The sequence below is a fragment of the Tremella mesenterica genome (genome assembly GCF_000271645.1).
Source record: "Tremella mesenterica DSM 1558 unplaced genomic scaffold TREMEscaffold_1, whole genome shotgun sequence".
In the NCBI taxonomy this organism is placed as follows: Eukaryota; Fungi; Basidiomycota; class Tremellomycetes; order Tremellales; family Tremellaceae; genus Tremella; species Tremella mesenterica.
In genome coordinates, this window is record NW_006711225.1 from 2,543,362 (window position 1) to 2,561,032 (window position 17,671).

At 48.9% G+C, this 17,671-nt stretch overlaps 5 protein-coding genes across 5 annotated transcripts; 2 read left to right on the forward strand and 3 right to left on the reverse strand.

The window, feature by feature from the left end:
- Positions 1-353: 353 nt before the first annotated feature.
- TREMEDRAFT_58784 (uncharacterized protein) lies at positions 354-6,381 on the forward strand (the record flags this gene model as incomplete). The annotated part of the gene is made up of 12 exons (XM_007001338.1): positions 354-468; positions 514-678; positions 721-1,163; positions 1,207-1,449; positions 1,589-1,953; positions 1,997-2,217; positions 2,249-3,922; positions 3,981-4,179; positions 4,297-5,170; positions 5,345-5,890; positions 5,941-6,042; positions 6,085-6,381. The coding sequence occupies 12 exons, from the start codon at positions 354-356 to the stop codon at positions 6,379-6,381; spliced, it is 5,244 nt and encodes a 1,747-aa protein (XP_007001400.1).
- Positions 6,382-6,803: 422 nt separating this feature from the next.
- Positions 6,804-10,170, reverse strand: TREMEDRAFT_58785 (uncharacterized protein; the record flags this gene model as incomplete). The annotated part of the gene is made up of 4 exons (XM_007001339.1): positions 6,804-6,914; positions 7,015-9,099; positions 9,152-9,734; positions 9,803-10,170. 4 exons carry the CDS (start codon positions 10,168-10,170, stop codon positions 6,804-6,806), a joined length of 3,147 nt encoding a protein of 1,048 aa, XP_007001401.1.
- A 953-nt stretch (positions 10,171-11,123) lies between these two features.
- TREMEDRAFT_12876 (uncharacterized protein) lies at positions 11,124-13,527 on the reverse strand (the record flags this gene model as incomplete). Its single annotated transcript, XM_007000341.2, has 7 exons — positions 11,124-12,062; positions 12,109-12,373; positions 12,422-12,488; positions 12,530-12,669; positions 12,722-12,792; positions 12,844-13,095; positions 13,156-13,527. Coding segments are annotated over 7 exons (2,106 nt in total), but the record flags the coding sequence as incomplete, so codon positions are not given.
- A 1,565-nt stretch (positions 13,528-15,092) lies between these two features.
- On the reverse strand, positions 15,093-16,086 carry TREMEDRAFT_55980 (uncharacterized protein; the record flags this gene model as incomplete). Its single annotated transcript, XM_007001004.1, has 6 exons — positions 15,093-15,199; positions 15,224-15,308; positions 15,360-15,394; positions 15,436-15,490; positions 15,555-15,683; positions 15,733-16,086. The coding sequence occupies 6 exons, from the start codon at positions 16,084-16,086 to the stop codon at positions 15,093-15,095; spliced, it is 765 nt and encodes a 254-aa protein (XP_007001066.1).
- Positions 16,087-16,635: 549 nt separating this feature from the next.
- Positions 16,636-17,178, forward strand: TREMEDRAFT_58788 (uncharacterized protein; the record flags this gene model as incomplete). Its single annotated transcript, XM_007001340.1, has 3 exons — positions 16,636-16,882; positions 16,907-17,091; positions 17,140-17,178. 3 exons carry the CDS (start codon positions 16,636-16,638, stop codon positions 17,176-17,178), a joined length of 471 nt encoding a protein of 156 aa, XP_007001402.1.
- Positions 17,179-17,671: the final 493 nt, after the last annotated feature.

Consider the following 17,671-nt stretch of genomic DNA (forward strand, 5'->3'; position numbering starts at 1 on the left):
CTTTGTCCCAAAACCCGTCACTCAACCCGAGGATCTTGTCACTGCCAACGCGAATCCCGTTGGTATACCGAAATTCCACCCATTCACTGAATACTTACTCAAGCATGTCCTGTCACATATCAAAACGTTGCCAGCAGGCCTCTGAACTCATTCATGTAGGTATCGATCCGAAAATCCTAATGGTTTATACGAGAGAGCGTTTTGATCACCGAATTCGGACAGCGCCCCGAAAGGATATCTTGATCAACCCCAGGCACTACTGGGCGTTGTTGAGGCATCATTTCTTCCACTCTCTCACTTCATCAATATGTCAACACTGTCTGTCCACTCTTCCGAACTCCTGCCTTTACTTCATGTCCAGGAATAATCAAGCTGATCAACTCATTGTCAACGCCCTTAAGAGGAAATCCGCTACTCCAGGTCGACCCCCCAAAGTATACTCTCCTCGGTCTCAGTCACCTTTAAATCGTGGGTCTCTCCTCTTGAAATTGCTTCAGGTTGCTCACATCCTAGCTCCTCCTCCATCTTTCGGTATTGGTACTTCGTCCAGCAGTCAGACTGAGCCAAGTCATAATAAACAATCTCGCTCTTTAACTACTCCCCAGGGTCAGCTCAGTACACACAGAGATCTCACCGTTGTCCGCCCTGACATCATGTCCTTACCTAACTCTCAGTCCCGTGGGTTCTTTTGATTATGTTCCTTGTGTGAACTGACAGTAGTTAACTCCGGAATCCCTCCTGTGTCTGCCATTGCTGTTACTTCACCAGAGTCTGGGTCCTGGACTGAACTTGTGATGGGAACCCCCTCATCTTCCTTATCATCAGGACATGTTTCGGCGCCTGATGCTTCTCCAGCTGTTCCAAAATGGTCGCCCTCTCATCCCGGAGCAGCCATGTCAATCGATGATCAGATTATGACAGCGAGACAAGAGGCTGCTGGGCGACTCCGAATTGTCAACATCTCCTCCGAATCGTACTCAGTGCCACTTCCTTCCCCTCGAGTCTTAGAAGTAGAGGCACCTCGCCTCGACGCCAGTCTTGGACACAGCATACGCCGTCTTGAAGGTTTCTGCCGTGTACCGAACCCCGATCTGCTGAATGACGATCGCTATGAACAGTTTGAGGTTGCATTCCATCATATTCCGAAGGCGTTCGACTCATTGGTCAGCATTTTTGTTACGATTGTTACCTGTGCTCATGCCTCAGCGCCAGGACTACCTCATCGAGGCCCAGTATATCTCAAAATGTGTGGAGGTTGAATGGTTGGATCCCCCAGGCTTATTGCCCGCCGATATTCGGGGTAGACACGGCCTCTTTTTTGTCGACGAAAGGGCATTGGCTACGTTTCCAGATCGGATGGTTTGGCGTTCCGTCTTTCGGTGCAGCGGCAACTGCAACCAGATTCAACCGGAGTCAGAGGCGAGGGAACAACATGCCGGGTACGAAATCGTGGGTCAAACAGCAGAAGATGCTCCTCACGCTTCTTCACTTCCGAACAGGAGGCTTTTCGGGAAATCACGCCCGAAGTGTGATCTTTTTGTTGAGGTAAGGTTTTCCCACATTATCCAATAACACATGCTGATTTCAGATACGAATGACACCCAGAAGTATCCAAAGAGGTGTATGTACCCTCATCCGCCCCAAAGCTGTCTATCACGGTCAGCCAAACCCCCTGGCATTGCTTCGAATTTCTCCACATCTCCGAAACTTGCTCCATGACGCTGCAACACTAGTGGGAACCACCGAATCCCGCCTCCGAATTCGGTGGTATACTTCGTTCTGCAAAATACACCCCTATGTTTTGTGGGTGAAAGCAAATTACCCCGAGCGTCTGCCTACTGCCAACGACTTCCAGACAGCGATCAGAACAGCGCTCCGACAAGAAAGGTTAGATAGACTGCCACTTGCAGCAATTAGTATCCTCCATTCTACCAATCCGGAATCTTTTCTTCAGTGTGTTACCTCTTTTCCGAAACAATCATTAGCTAATCGACAGCTGTGAATATCCCAGGGGGCTTGTTCTTGGTGGGGCCCAACCCTTTCCCGAAGACAGCAATTTTGTGGCAATTGTCAGTCCGAAGCACGCTTTGCAATCAGCCATTCGCCATGCCTCAGACCGGGGTCTCTTCCTTGATTCATCGTGGCGAAATAAGAATGCTATACGTTGTCCTGTGACCTTTTTAGCAACGGTCAATGAGTATGGTCATATGGTCCCTGGTGAGCATTCCGAAAGCTGACTATTTCGGAGCTGATATTGGGACAGTCGCTGTCATGGTCTCCAATCACGCCAACACTGATACATACATTGAGTTTTTGACCGTCGTCCGAAAGGCAATCAAGAAGGAAGCAAAAGCATTGGTAAAGGGCAAATCCTCCGTGGTATCCGAATACGAGGATGCAGAAACAATCCTTCTTAATGCCGAAGACATCACCGAAGACGGCTTTCTTCCTCTCCATTTCATGATCGATTGCGATGACGCTGAACGAAATGCCATTGAGCATGTATTCCCCGGTGCTCCGATTCGGTTGTGCCAGTTCCATTTCATGCATTCCGCCCGATCTCGAGCCCTTCGTTTATTTGGCAGCGACCTACAAGGGACCGAAAAGGCTTTTGCCTTCCTGGTCGCACTTCGGAGATGTCAACGGTGTAGTGAAGAAGAGTCTTGGCCAGAGGCTTTTGCGCAGCTCGAAGCGGAGGTTGTCTCAATCAGCAATAACAACCGCGAAAACTGGGACAAGATCCGAACTTGGCTCCTGTCTGAGTGGTTCAGTGACAGATGGAGGAACTACCTTCTTGATTATGGTCTGCCAGCTCATCACACCCGGGATGGTACCTTGTCAACGAATAATTTTGTCGAAGCGGCTTTTCGGACGTTCGACAGAGTATTCCTTGAATCTCGTGCAAACAAACGTACCGACAAACTCCTCGCCATCATCATTGACGTCTACTTCCCCATGTATCTCCATTCACCACCCACTTCTGGCCGCTGTGATCCTACTGTTCTTGGACACATACTTCGGGGCCTTGAACTGTGGGAGCAAGGAGCGGTACATGAATGTTTCGGAGACGAGATTCCAATCTCGATAAGGGGTCAGTTCGACCACACGTTTTGTGTGACAGCAGCCACTTCGGGCCAGCCTTCTGCCAACAAACATTACTGTGGTGTGAAGGACGAAACTCGTGAGCGATGCTCCTGCAAGTATTTTGCCGAAACGGGGAAGAGGTGCTCTGGTCTGTGGGCACTCTACTGCTTTCGGAACTGCGGTACCTCCGAAGATTATACAAGAGGCGTCACATCAAATGAAATACGTATGCAGAGCCGAGCTGCGCAGGTCTCACGACGATTAGCCGACTTATCATATTCAGCGGATCAAGAGGACCTGGTGGCGTACTGGGGACATGACCCCTCAGAGCCTGTGTGGCATGATTGGTCCTCTGAACAACCTCCGAAACATGGCAAGCTCATCAACATCGACAGTAGCAGCCTTGATTTTGTGGAGCCTGACTCTCCAATAGGCCGCCGAAACCGATTCCAAACCGCAAACACTGAGCCCCTTTCAAATACTGCTTCGGTGATCCAACCGAAACCGGAGGCTGATAAGGGAGGGCGACCCGCGGCTCACCGTGCGTTACATCCTTATCGTCAGAAGACTGCCCCATCAAAAGCTGGTATTCGTCGGGAAGCCCTCCCTTCGCGAGAACGCCCGGTTGGGGCCAAGAATTATCTCCAATCTTGTTTTGCCCTGTCCTTGTTTCATGTGATTCTCCGAATCCCAGCCTTTGTGACGGCTTTCAATGAAATCAAAGACGCTCTTCGGCCTCATGCTCCTTCGTTAATTGTCCTTCTCGAAGACTTCTACAAGGCAATTTCGGTGTCAAAGCGTGTAGTCGATCTTAAAGAAATTGTCCCCCTTCTCCGAAGTATGTTGCTTTCATTCAGCCCGTCTACTATTCCGGATCTTCATTTGCTGATCTTCAGGTGAAAGTTTGATAGACCAAGAGGCTCAACATGATCCCTGCGAACTGTTTCTCAACCTGAGTGGCCGAATCAATCAGATAATCGAACAGAATCCGATTCGGAAAACCTTTGAATTCGGGGTAACCTGGGATTACGTCTTTCAGCCCTGTGCTCACTTTGCCCCGGTCGCGGTAGAGCTACCCACCCTGGAGAAACAAATGTCTGTCCTGCAGATCTATCCACGTGGATCGTCACTCAATTTCGTTCAGCTCATCAATCTATCGTTGTGGCGTTCATGCAGTCCCCAACACTGCTTTTCCTCGCCTTGTGATGGTAGAGTAGCAGCCACTCGAGCTCGAGCCAAAATGACACTTCACAAGGAAAACCTACCGCCCATGTTGCTCTTCAACATTGTTTGGGACCTCCGAAGTTCTTCTCTGCATCAAGTAATTCAATCATTTGATATTCCAAACATGATCAACCCGGCTCAGATTTCGGCTGTCCCTCCTACCATACTCCCCACCAATCTGCCAATGTACAGACTCAAGGGAATGCTCTGCCGAAAGGGAGATACGGTCCAGGTGACCAGTGGCCACTATGTGGCTCTGATCAAGGATGACGTAGCATTGTGGGAGATTGATGATGAGACCACTTCTCGCATGTTTCTCAACAGGGACGCATTTACTGGGACACGATTCCCAGTCTTACTGTTCTATGCTCTTGAAGATGGCGTCAACCAGGGGGCAAGTCAACCCCTTGCCAAGAAGAGAAAACTGAATAAGTCGAGTTCCAAGGTGAACGAGGCAGCAAACGGTGCTGGTGTTGGTTCAACACCTTCCGAAGTGCTGAAAGCTCAAAATCAGGAATCAAAGGGGCAAGGTAGTCAGGCTCCGAATTCGGAACTACTTGAAGCTCGTCCTCCGAAACCCAACACTCCAAATGAGGGCCTTCCGATTTTGACCGAAAACCAAGCTCTCCCAGCCACAGTTGTCCTCTCCACGACCTCGACCACCATCAGTGCCCCTACAGACTCCAACGCAGGACAGCCCGACGTTGTCCCTCACGAGACCAACCCCACCATGTCCACAGTTCCCCAAGATATTGAGCCACCTGCCAACAAACCTCCCGAAACCATGCCATCTTTATCAGATGACGTCCTACAGAAGGGTGGATCCCAGGTTGTGTCCGAAAGCCACCCAGAAGCTGTCAAGGTCAGTCAAGAGGATCCAAAGCCCTCAGCCTCTTCGTCATCATCCATGGACATCGACCCACCAAGTGCCTTCCCGATTGAAGTTCGAGACCCCTCTCCCGAACCTCTGGTCCCTAAGTACTGTCAACTTGAGAAGTCTCAGTCAGTAATTGCTGAAAGGCTGGCACATGTTCAGTGGCGTTCAGGCGACACCCATCATCCTCTCATTTCTGTCAACACTTATGAAGATGTTGATAGCCTTTCGGATGAACTCGTCGAGGACCTATCCCGCCAGATTGAAGCTGGCTTGAGGGATTCACCCCAAGAGGAGACCCGAAAGGGGTTGAGACTACAGGGTCTAGTGTCTACATTTGATGCAGAGACTTTGGCCAAGTTTCATGGACGGATGAAGTGGTACACAAACTTCGGGATCGATGATATTCTGCTGTCAGTGTCAGCATTCATTCGGAGCTGTGTCAACCTTGGGATTGGAAAGTCTGATTCCATACCAAGCTCATTTGTTTACCGAACACTAGCGGCTGGGGACAACTGGAATCCATACACACCTGGTGGTACTCCTTGGCTCTCACTTGGCAAGGATGGGCAATGGAGAAGGGAAATCACCGTTGGAATTTTGATGGGTAAATCACATTTCGGAACATTGGTTATCTTCGGGCCTCAAAAGCTGGTATTAATGTATGATGGTGCTGGTGGAATCTATGACTCACCAGAGCAGAAGAAGGTGTGTTATTCATAGATCCTACTTTGAGGTATGACATGACTGATCAATAGCAATGGTCTCATCTGCTAGAGCGACGGCTGGATTGGGAAGTGAAGAAAGGAATAGCGACCGAAGCCGAGGCAATGGGCTGGTTGGTTGCTGTGAACTCTCAGGTGAGTAATTGCAGGTTTCGGGGCTCATGGCTGACACAGAAGGCTACTAGGGACAGTCTTGAATGGGCTACTCAAGTCGACTCTCATAGCTGTGGACCTCTCTCATGTGCAGCTGCATGTCTTCTTCTCCAGGGAATCAAACCTACCGCTTCCGCTCTTGGTCTGAAATCATCCAATCTAGCTAGGGGCGAGAGCAGGAAGCTCCGAACTAGCGTGCTTCAATTGGTGTTGGCAATGGCTGCAAGGGATCCAGCAAATGAGATTTTCTTCACTCCGAAAGTGAAGAAACAGCTGGAGAAGTGTGTGCCTCCCATGACTTATTACATAGATCGTCTGTAGAGATGTCAAACAATCGCCTCTGTCACTCATCTTTGATATGCAACTTCATTCCGAAACGAATAACACTTGCATCAGAAAGGTGGTTGCACCGCGTGCAAAGCGGTCCGAAAAGTCTCTCACTTTGGATTAGTACTTGCCTTCCTGCAAATATCGATTGATAGCACGGTTCAGCCTCCCGAACTCTGCTCATTTACATGCATATGAATATGATTTGGATGTTACACAGGATGAAAAATCTGCAGGATTGTTCAATGTGCGTGCAAAGACACCGGCAGTTCATAAGATTGAAGAAGGGACCCCCGAAAGATGCCCATTTCGGTTGGTTGACTCATATGAGCCCTGGAACCAACATAGTCCTAGCAGTCAAGTCTTGAAAGATGGGCCAAGGCAAGCAGGCAGAGACATGAAATGCATGATATGTACTAGTTCACACATAATTGAAACATCTTGACATCCAAACATGGAAGGGAAAAACAGAAACAGTTGACCATAACCCGAAATGAAGTCCCGAAACGTAGACCGAAAGCCGAAATCTGTAAGAATACATACAAAAGAGAGGTGACATTGGGTTTACAGCCCCAATTGTTGAGAACGGTGGAGCTCCTCATATGAAGGAATGGCGGCAATACTAACACGGATGGTCGAAGGTGTAGTCTCGGAGGTTGGAGCGGTGGGAAGGACATTTAAGGCAGGTGGGGAAGGATCGTGACTAAGGGCTCTCCGTCTGTTAGAGTACTGACTTGATTGGGATTGTTGGCTTTCATTTTGGAGCCTCATTCGTAGCCGAGAATTTTGCTCTTTGACTTCTTCAAGCTCTGATTCAAGATCGTTGATATTAAAGTTGGCCCTCTCCAACTCATATTCATCCCTTTCGGCGTTGCCCTCCAGTTGACTAACCTGTTCCTGCAAGTCTTTCACTTGCGATTCCAAGCCCACCTGAACGTCCACACAGTCCGCGACGAAGTTTGTGGCCTGGGCCAACTCCTTCTGAACAGCATCGTTTGCCGTCTCGAGCTCCGAAATGCGAGCTTTGAGAGCCTGCACTTCGGCAGTTGCCTTCTCCTCCACCTGCCTCATATTGGCCTCCAGCTCTGTGCTCCGTTTCTCCGCCGCTTTGTAAGCCTGAGCTTGCTTCTCTGTCTCCCCCAAAGCACTAGCAAACCTCTGGTTCATGATCTTCAGCCCTTCTTGTGTCTCCAGAAGTTGACTTCGGATCACCGCAATTTCGGCATTCTTTTCGGCAGTTACTCGAGCGACGGCCACATCCCGTTCCTCATTCTTATCAATCTGTTGTTTATACAATCGATCCAGTGTTTTCACCTCACCCTGTGCAGTATCCCTCTCCGAAACAACAGAATCAAATTGAGCCTTATACTGACTCCACGTCTGATCGACACTCTTGACACCCGAAATGGTGTTTTGTAGACTTTCGGAGTAGGCTTCGGAACGTCCGCGATTGATATCCTTATAATAAACCATCATGTCCGAAACATAAGATACCATCCGGGAAGCGAACGTTTTTTCAAACTCAGCCTGGGTGACCTGAAATTGGTTCATGAGTTTGAGGCATTGTTCTACTTCAGGCAACGTAGTCGGTGGCCCAGGAACGTAAGGAGCAACCATCACAGGAGCAGGCTCATCAAGGGACGGAACAGAAGGCGTATTGGTGAGAAATTGACGCTGACCTTGAAGATTTGGTGGAACTTGTGATTCGGTTTGTTGGGTGTGACTGATAGCACTACCCGAAGGAGCGTTGTAAGAGGGGAGAGGACCCAATTGGGAGAGAAGGCCAGGAACACCGAGTTCGGACTGGGCACGGACAACGGCAGTTGCAGGAGGAGTATGAGGCGGAACCGACTGGGAAGCGAAAGGCGGGGGAGCCGCCTGCCTGGGAGACAATGTCGATGTTGCATTGCCGGTTGAGATGTTGGGAGCAGCACGATTCGGGAGTCCCGACGGCTTTCGGCCCTTCTGAGCTAACCACTGCTGCATTGCTGCTATGCCACCTAGCGAGGGAGGATTGGGACGGATTTCACGATGCACTGGGATGAGGAGCGAGGACGGTCCGGCTTCGGCATTTGGCAGTTGAGAAGATTTCGGCGCCGGGGAGGGGCTTGGTAGCAGATTCGGAGTGAGGCTTTTGTCTGTTCGGCGGGGTGGAGGGCCTACTGGAGATGAATGGAATTGAGCTCCAACTGTTGCAGCTAATTGCGGAGTGAATGGAGCTGGTGAAGAGACGATACCCTCGTCAGTAGCAGGGAAAGGTACATGATGGACCGCGGGGGGGAGTGTGGGGTCCGTTTCGGGTGGGTTAGGACTCTTTTCGGACGGCAACTGCCGACTGCGTTTCGGTTCGAGCTGAGAGTCTTCAGCCTCTTCCAATGGACGCTTTGTAGGACGAGGCACAGGACTACTTGCAACAATAATGGGCAGGCCAGAAGTTCCAGGATGTGAAGGAGGAGGAGCAGTTTCGGAGTGACCAGCTTCGGAGGGGGGATTTTCGGGAATATTGCTCAGTGTTTTGGGAGGTCGAGGAGGGAACTTTGGTCTTTCCTGTCGCGCATTGAGGGGTTGCTTAGGAGATGTTGGAGCGCCATCCTGGCCTAAGCCATCTTCAGGTTGCTCCAGAGATGTTGGAGCGCTATCCTGGCCTAAGCTATCTTGAGGTTGCTCGAGCAACGGAGAAGGAAAGGCGGATGTTGAGAGTTCGGTTTCGCCCTGAGAGTCAGCAGTTATTCCGTGCATTCAGGTGAAAAGGCAAAAGACTCACTTCGGACTGGGGCGGCACTGAGACAGGAGTGGGAGCTGGACTGACGGTCCGATTCGGAGGTCTAACTGTCCATTTCGGAGCTCTCTTTGGGGGCTTCACAACACGTTGAGGATCGCTTGGCCCCACCTCTTTCCCCTTGCCCTTCGGCGTGATAGGCGCCTGCACTGGAACATCTGTTAACCCTCGTGCTTTTGACGTGGCCCCCCCTTTGCTCTTGTTGGTAGGAAGGGGAGGAGAAGGAGATTTCGTTTTCGTGACCCCTTTCGCAGAGCGAGTCCTGATGGTGCGGGTTTTGGACGGGCCAGCGGGGGAAGGAGAACGTGATTGGAGGTCGGAAGAAGATTCCGATTCGGCACTTGACGTATCAGAGTTATCCTCTTTGACTTGAGAGACCTTCTTCGGTCGCTTTCGGGTTTCGGACGGAACGCCGAACAACTCTTCAACCGGTCTCTTCTTGAATGAGCACGGCACTTGAGTCTTTGTGTTGATGTAACAATTATTACAGACACGAAATTCGGTTGTCCACCTATTGAGGAAGACAAGATTGCCTTCGGGAACATTCACACATTTGAGATCTTTATGTCTGACATTAGCTCCAGAGTTCTGAATTATCCCGAATTCGGAGACCACGAAGACTGATGAAGAACTCACGTATATGTAAAAGCGGGAATAATAAAGGCAGTATGACAAGTGTGGACCTTCTTTGGTTCAGCTGCCGAATAGCATGTCGATCCTCTACTAATGGCCCGAAGGCCATTGTCCTTCATCTCCTTGGGAGTGGCTTCCCGAAGTCCAAGCTTCCCTGCGTTTTGTGGGAGATGCCTGGGGTGGGAGTGCCACCAGGGCTGAAGATAGAATCCAAGCTGAGCCTGGAATGCTTGCAGCGACTTGTCATTCTTCCATATCGGGTGCTGTGGCTGAAGAAATTTCTGAAAATGAAGTTGATCCGGGTGCAGTTTCTCACCCTTCGGGGGAGTAACGGTCGATTTATCGGACTTGGGGTTGTATTCGTTGCCCATCTTGTCAGGGGATTTTGAGACCGAGGGGAAAAGAGGGAAAGGAAAGATTCGAATGGTGAGGAAGAGATTGTGAGAGAGAATTGGTGTTAGATAGCAGGAGCAGTAAAGAGGGAAATGATAGCAATGAGCTCAACTGATGTGTAAAGTGAACTTTGGAGGTGTAAAGACGTAAAGAGTCGTAAAGATGAAAAGAGATGTAAAGATGAAAAGAGATGGACAGAGAAGAGAAGGAGACGAAGCACAAAATATCGTCAGCCAGTGGAAAAGTAGATTTTTGATCAACCCTTCATCATCACCATCAGACGCGTAAACAACATCACATAGCGTGAAATTCAGCAGTGAGTGTACCTCCAAAGCATAGATGAACATGCATGGATGGCAGAGTACATGTGCAGTGAGAGGTTTGTAGTGAGTACATATAGAATACAAAGTACAAACAATGTAGAATATAGCATGTACAAGTACCCGAAAACCTCCGAATTCGTCCGAAAGGGGGGTCCGGCCGAAAGTGGCGATTTCGGACAGAGCACTGCGACCTTGATTCTTGGAAAAACGTTCCGAAAGTAGCATGAATGGATTCAGAAGGTCCCAGGCATTCTGCTGATACCAAGAAACCCGAGAAAAGGGGAGTTTTATATACTGCATAGATTTGGGTTGGCAGTGACAAGATCCTCGGGTTGAGTGACGGGTTTTGGGAGAAAGTGGCAAAATTTCAACGGGATTAATTAAAGGTGGGCCGGGATTATCCAGTTCGGCTCGAACTTTGCTCACCTGGGGAGCCTCGCAGAACATAGGCATGCTAAAGGAATAGGCACGCGGCACCATCGCAACCCCTGATGTACGACTAAGTTAGCCTACTGTCGACGGTGCTGTCAAGGTTTTCAGGATATCGAACCAGATCAATACAAAAAGACAGGTACCGAATGCATCTCAAGCTTCCAACATTTCAGATCTCACCACGCAAATTGTTCTTCGAAATACTCCATCCTCGACCCAGACACTTTACCCCTTTTCGTACCATAAGCATGCGCGACAATCTTCCTCATGTCATCCATCATTTGATTTGGGCCACATGCCATTACTGCCACTCTCCCATGAGATTTCATCAATCCTTCGTCCAGTATCTCTTTAAGAAGCGGTCGTCCATACTTTATTGTCGATCTCCGGGTACCTTTTCCTTCTCCGACTTTCTCGGCATTTTCTCCCATTGAAGATCTCACAATTTCATCTGACGACGAGGAGCTGTCTGATTCAGGCAATGCTTGAATCGCTGATTCATCCTTACTAGTGGTGTAAATGTTCACTTCCGTCATCGAAGATACTTCGCTCAATTCGTGTTTCAAGACATTCGATGCGTATTCCATATCCTTCACCGCCCAGATCAAGATGATACGTCGAACATGTGAAGTGGATGAACAGTCGGCAAGATGAAGGTCATGGAGATAAGGTAGAACGGCGGTTATACCACTTCCACCTGCGATCAAGAGGACGGTGTCGAATCCTCTAAGATTGTGTGTGCTTCCATATGGACCTTCGATCAAAACCCGAAGCATCACACTCCCATTTTCCGTTCGACGCAATTTACGCTGTAATTGTCGAGTCGCACCTCGTTGAGGAGCCACCATAAAATGTAGATGTGTATGTCCATCGATTTGGTTCCAAGAGGCAAGGGTGAATGGATGGTTTTCCCAGAAATTGAACAAACGAGGCGTGTAAAGGAAGTAATGTTGACCTGGTCGAGGCGTGAGGTTTATGGAGGTTGTCACGTCTAATCTAATAAGTCCGTGTTGTTGACTACCCGTCATGGTGCCCATCGTGTTGAACCCTCCAGCTTTGAACGTTTTGAAAGATAGGACAAAGACTCGAACTAGACGAACAGCCCTGTCGAAACACTGAGGTCAGAACGATTTTCAAGTAGAAATCCAACGTAATGCTCACCCATACTGCCACACAGGCCCAAATAAAGCCATTATACGCGCCATCGTAGACTTGGACATGGTACCAGAGCAAAACTAGCGTAGCTAGGGCCAAAGCGATGTGAATGAGGAGGAAGAATTCATACATTTTGTGACGAAGGGGAAGGATGGAGAGAGGAAGGATGAGGGCCATGGTAACCATGGCCACTACCCCCGCGGTCCACCAGAGATCTTTATACTGGGCGGCGTAGTTACCGTAGAAGCTGACGTATAGCCAGGTCCATGCGCTTACAGTCAGGTTTACCCCGTTTCGGAAGATTGACCGGGATACTCACGCTGAATGAACAAGGGCTTGAACGGTAGCCATCCGCGCCACCCAACGATGGAAGAGGTTCATCGTGGCTTCTTCGTCAGCTCACATGGACACATAGGTGAGAGCGCACCATAAGACCATCCCGTTAGCCAAAGAAAAACATCATTCCTACCCGCTAGACACCAAAGCAGCGGGAGATTGTAAAAACAGATAATGGCCGTTCTATCGGATACGTATCGCCAGCGCTGGACTGCGATCTGATGTGGCCAGCTGACTGATCAGTAACATCCAAGAGACTACCTATTAGAAATCGACGACTTACTAAAGATTTTCCTCAAACAGATTATAATCGACCGTACAAAATACGATATTGATGATGACGTAGGCAAACACCTAATCATTACAACTCGATACTACTGACCAACACGCCGTTCTTTTACTCACCCAGAATCCTTGCAATCGTGTAGGAATGGAAAACCAGCCCCAAGGTTGAGCACGACGATATCCGAACAAAGCAGGAACTCCGAAATACTTTCGATAGTATGTATACATTTTCCCCGCCCATCCTTGCTTCGATTCGATTTCATCTTCGTGTAGAGGGTATTTGTTGACGAACCAAGCGTAAACACGATTAATCATTCCGACTACGATTGCACTTCCAAATAGCAGGTACATGGTCCAACCGAACGCTTGATGCTGTGTCTCGTCAGTATGCCTCTTTTCATACCCTCTCCGAATAAAGACAATGAAACTCACAAAAATTGACTCTTTCCCCCACACATTTTCGGTCTTATATCCGGCCGCGAATGCTTCCTGGGAAGGTACGATAGTCCCATTGTACATCTGCCCCGTCATAGACAGAGTGTCCACCGTCTCCACATTTCCTGGAACTTTTGCTCTTGCTTCCTCAATGGATGGTAAAGATACGAACCCATAATTCACACAATAGCCATTCTCCACTTTCCATCCCGCATCAATTTGTTCGGGAGTACAATAGGTATCGGCACATGAGATGAGCGAAGTAACGAATATGGTCGAATTGCAGTACCCCGTATAGTAGGATGCTCCAACGGGTATGTCGGAATATTGGACCAAGGTGAGAGCATCTAGACATGCGTAGACGCAGTTTCCGGGATCGAGTTTGAGGGAGATACCATCAGGTTTAGCTGCCAAAACGCTTGTGATACACAATAAAGCTGTCACGAGCATCGACATCGTCTTTATTTTATTGATCACTGTTCACAGATAACGCTTCAAGTGTGATGTGAAGTGGAATGAGACAAAGAGTAAATCAATGGGAGAAAGAAATTTGATTAACAGTTGATATGAAAGAGAAAATGTCATCAGAAAGTGGGATCGTCGTTCCATGTCTTATTCTTTTTCAAATGTGTCGATCCCTCCAATCAATTTCCCTTCGGTTAAGAGCTCCTCTCGTTAGCCCGGGTCATATTTCCCTCCAGTCGTCCAAGATACAAAAGCACGCAACATATAGAGCACGACACTCGGTGATTCGCTGATCTTGTTAGCTTGTTTAATTGACTCGTGGGAACGGGAAGGATCGACAGTTGTCGGATTAGTCGGCGCTCTCTCTTTTTGGTGCTGATACTATCTCTCATGATCTTGGCAGGGGTTTAAAAGCAACCATTGTGTGTACCCTCACGAAACAGTCCATATACGGCCGAAAAAGCGCATAGCAGGTAGTATTCAGTGGAAAAGAAGGGTTAAAAGGGAAAAGAACACGGAAGTATTCAGGGTTCTCCTAATCAGATAAAAACCTGCGATGGTGCCTGAGATTCGTTCGGATTCGTATTCCTTGGTTCCCATTGCTTTCCTCATATGTCGCAAGACGGGCGAAGAGGAAGCGTGAGATCCAGGAGAAGGGTAGAGAAAACTAATCTGCGTCAGCACTGTGTTACGAATGTAGGTATGTACTCCAGGTAGGCGTACGTTTGGCCAGACCTCAACTATGTCAGAAAGTTGGAATGAGACTGCGGCGATCCCTGCCACTGGTTCCGGCCGAAAATTGGATTCCCCCTTGTTCCTCTCCACCTGCACTACGAGTAGTGGCGTTTTCCCGCTAGTGCTCCCCCTCCCGATTCATTTTACTCACCTTACGAGAGTCAATGGTCAGGTAAGGTAATCGGACCTCGGTATCGATGACCCCACGTTGGGAAGAATTGGCAAATCGAGCAAAGTCACCCGAATGTCGGACATACTCGACGGCCAGACAAGATCGGCCCCCACTTTGTCATATCGCTGTATTATAAGCGCTTCTCCAATCTCCGATCTCCTCGGGGTGGTAGAAATGCTCAGATGATGCTCACTGTCCTCTTGATTCCACCGGACCCAAGATCAAGCAAACTCTGATGAAATGCATAGTCAAGATGAAAGCTGAATATTATCATGATGGTGTACCCTCTGACGTAGCCGCTCTAGCGACGGTAGATCATTCTCGGAGCCATTTGGTCCCTCCTTGACCGTCATGCGCCCATTTCATCTTTCCCCCATTATCACCATTCTTGAACCTCTCAATGTACTCCTCCATGCTCTCGGCCGGAATATCGTCCAAGAGTTTGATCACCCTACATGGATTTCCCACGGCTACGCACCTGATCATCAGCATCAAAATGCAAACGGATCGTCGGGAAAAGTGGAGCGCGAGGAGCCGAAAATAGCGGCTAGTGGAGACACGCTCACCGATCTGGAATGTCCTTGACGACCACGCTTCCCGCACCGATCGTACATCCATCGCCGATCCTCACCCCTTGCAGAACGGTCACATTGGCCCCTAGCCAGCAATCTGAACCGATGTAGATAGGGGCACCGTCGGCGGTGGGATCGAGGAGATTGCCGCTTTCTGGCCACCGGTTAGAGGGTAAGATTGTGTGTCCCCCAGAAATTATGGTGGCCTACAAATCGCTGTCAGCGATAGAGATCTCGTAGGTTGAGGATCAACATACGTTCGCCCCGATCATAGTTCGAGTACCTATGGTGACTAAGGATCAGAGATGATCTCTGAGCTGGAGGAAAACTCACTCGGGCAACAATCGAGAATATGAGACCCTGGGGAGATGAGTACTTTGCGCCGAATCTCACATGTCCCTGTGGCATATGTAAGCGACAACTCAGTTCTGAAACAGTATAACCGGACATACGAATTGAACGAAGAAGGGGCATTGCCATAAAAGTATTGTGTCGTCAGGAGCACCACAAATCTCTTTCTGGATTTTGGCTGCTGATTCCCAATCTTCGCATTTGTTTGCTTTCTTCACTAATCTCATTATCTGTCTTCAGTCAGCACTTCATTCAATCCTGATATAATGAGGTACTGACCTTTAATCGCTGACTATGTATGTAGGGATCTCCAGGTCGATATACTCTGCCAGCCACCATATTCCTCCATTCTTTCAATTCCACGTCGGTCCCATCTACCTCGGTTCTGATAGTCGTGTCTTTCCACGGCCAGGGAGTCTGAGTGCGCCCGTTCTTGCCATTCGTTACCTTGGACGAGGGGTGTGGTAGGGATGCTGGCTGTTCATAGGTAAGGGGGGGACCTTCCTCACCACCTGGAGGTTGTATCTGAGGGCCGTCGTCAAGGTCTGTCGTCTTCCTTTGAGAGAGGGATAGAGATATGTCTGTCATTCTCATACGTTTGGAAGCAGGAGGAGAGGAAGATCGAAGTGTCATTCTCGCTACCAGGGGCGTTTATATAGGGTGACATGAGGCGAGTGGGGTGATAAAGAAGATCATTGTGAGTTCCAGACATTTTGCATGCCAACGATGAGGAAGAGATCGCGACGGAAAGGAAGGGAAAGCACAGACCACCAATGTGGCACCCTAGGGAATGTGGCATATCTTGGTGATTGGAGGGTTCTCGTCACTGCCACTAGCCACTGGACCGTGCGGGACCCCACTGCTCCATGTGAGGCCTAGCCCACAACACGCATGAAGAAAGGAGAGTAAACTACCCTATGTGTTGAAACTTGAGCAACAAAACGTATCAGTTAACTGCACCTTTCCAATGTGTCAGATGAGACTAGTGACCTACAATGTCCATTGTGCATACTGTATGGCGTGCTCCAGGCAACTTATCGGTTGCCGTAAACACGAATGGCCGTCTCATCACATAAAACCCCAGCGTAGATCTCTCCTCCCAACTCTTCACGTATACGTAGATTCTGATATATTGACCAATACAAGAACATAACAAACCTCAAGAAACATCAACAAAACATCATGCCTAACACCAGAGGATCATATACCCGCCGAGAGATATTAGCACTGCCCGTTGGAACAGTCGTCTCAGTGGAGATGATGTGGTATGATCGACAAGCCACTACAGTTGTCACTACTCAGAATCAAAACACAGGTGACTTTCAATCTAATGTTGAGACCAACCTACAGAGTGGCCAACTAATTGATTGTGGTGAACTTACTTGTACGGACTGTGCCACGATCTTTGAATCTATTGGTACGGCGATTGGTGGGTACACTGACAGACAATCAGCTGAGGGTATGACCCAGATAAAGGAAGGATTCACATATGAAGGTTGGGGATGGGCTTGGACTGAGTTGAATGATCAGGGTGAAAAAAAGTTGAAAATGACCTTTAAGCCCAATACAATACCATCTCAGTACCAAGCCATCACTCAGAATACTGTGTACCCTCAAGATCCAGGGTCTGGTTATTGGGTCAGTGATAGTCATTGTCCTCTGACGGGATTTGAGACTGACACACAGGATGGTCAAGAAGAACAGGCTAATCAGTCCAAGAGGTAAGGTCTTGGTTCGGGTTTCTAGACGAGGATAACAGAGAGTTGGTGGTTTCGGTAGCTGGTAGCTCGATGCATGACACGGATGGTAGAAACATTGCAACAGTGTGGCTGCAAGCACATCCCTGAAAATGATGAGATGCGCTCTCAAAGTTCAATCAGCAGATGCCACACGACGTCTATCCAAGCAATTTATATCCGCTTAGACAAGATAATGGAGAGATGGACACGAGTATAGGTGAAGAGGGATGGACTAGAGGGATGGACTAGAGGGATGGACTAGAGGGATGGTGACATCAGACATTGCCAAGCGCCAGACGATTGTACCTGCTGACGTGACGGTAGATTTGATCCCTCCCTTGTTGTTCTTGCGTGCTCGTAACAATTGACGGATGTTAGTGATGGACTTCAGTTCCAAATATATACCTGTTCATGGGATGTTTCCCCTCCCCCTCTTGCACTTCATCACCACCCACAGTCCCACTAACATACTTATCACA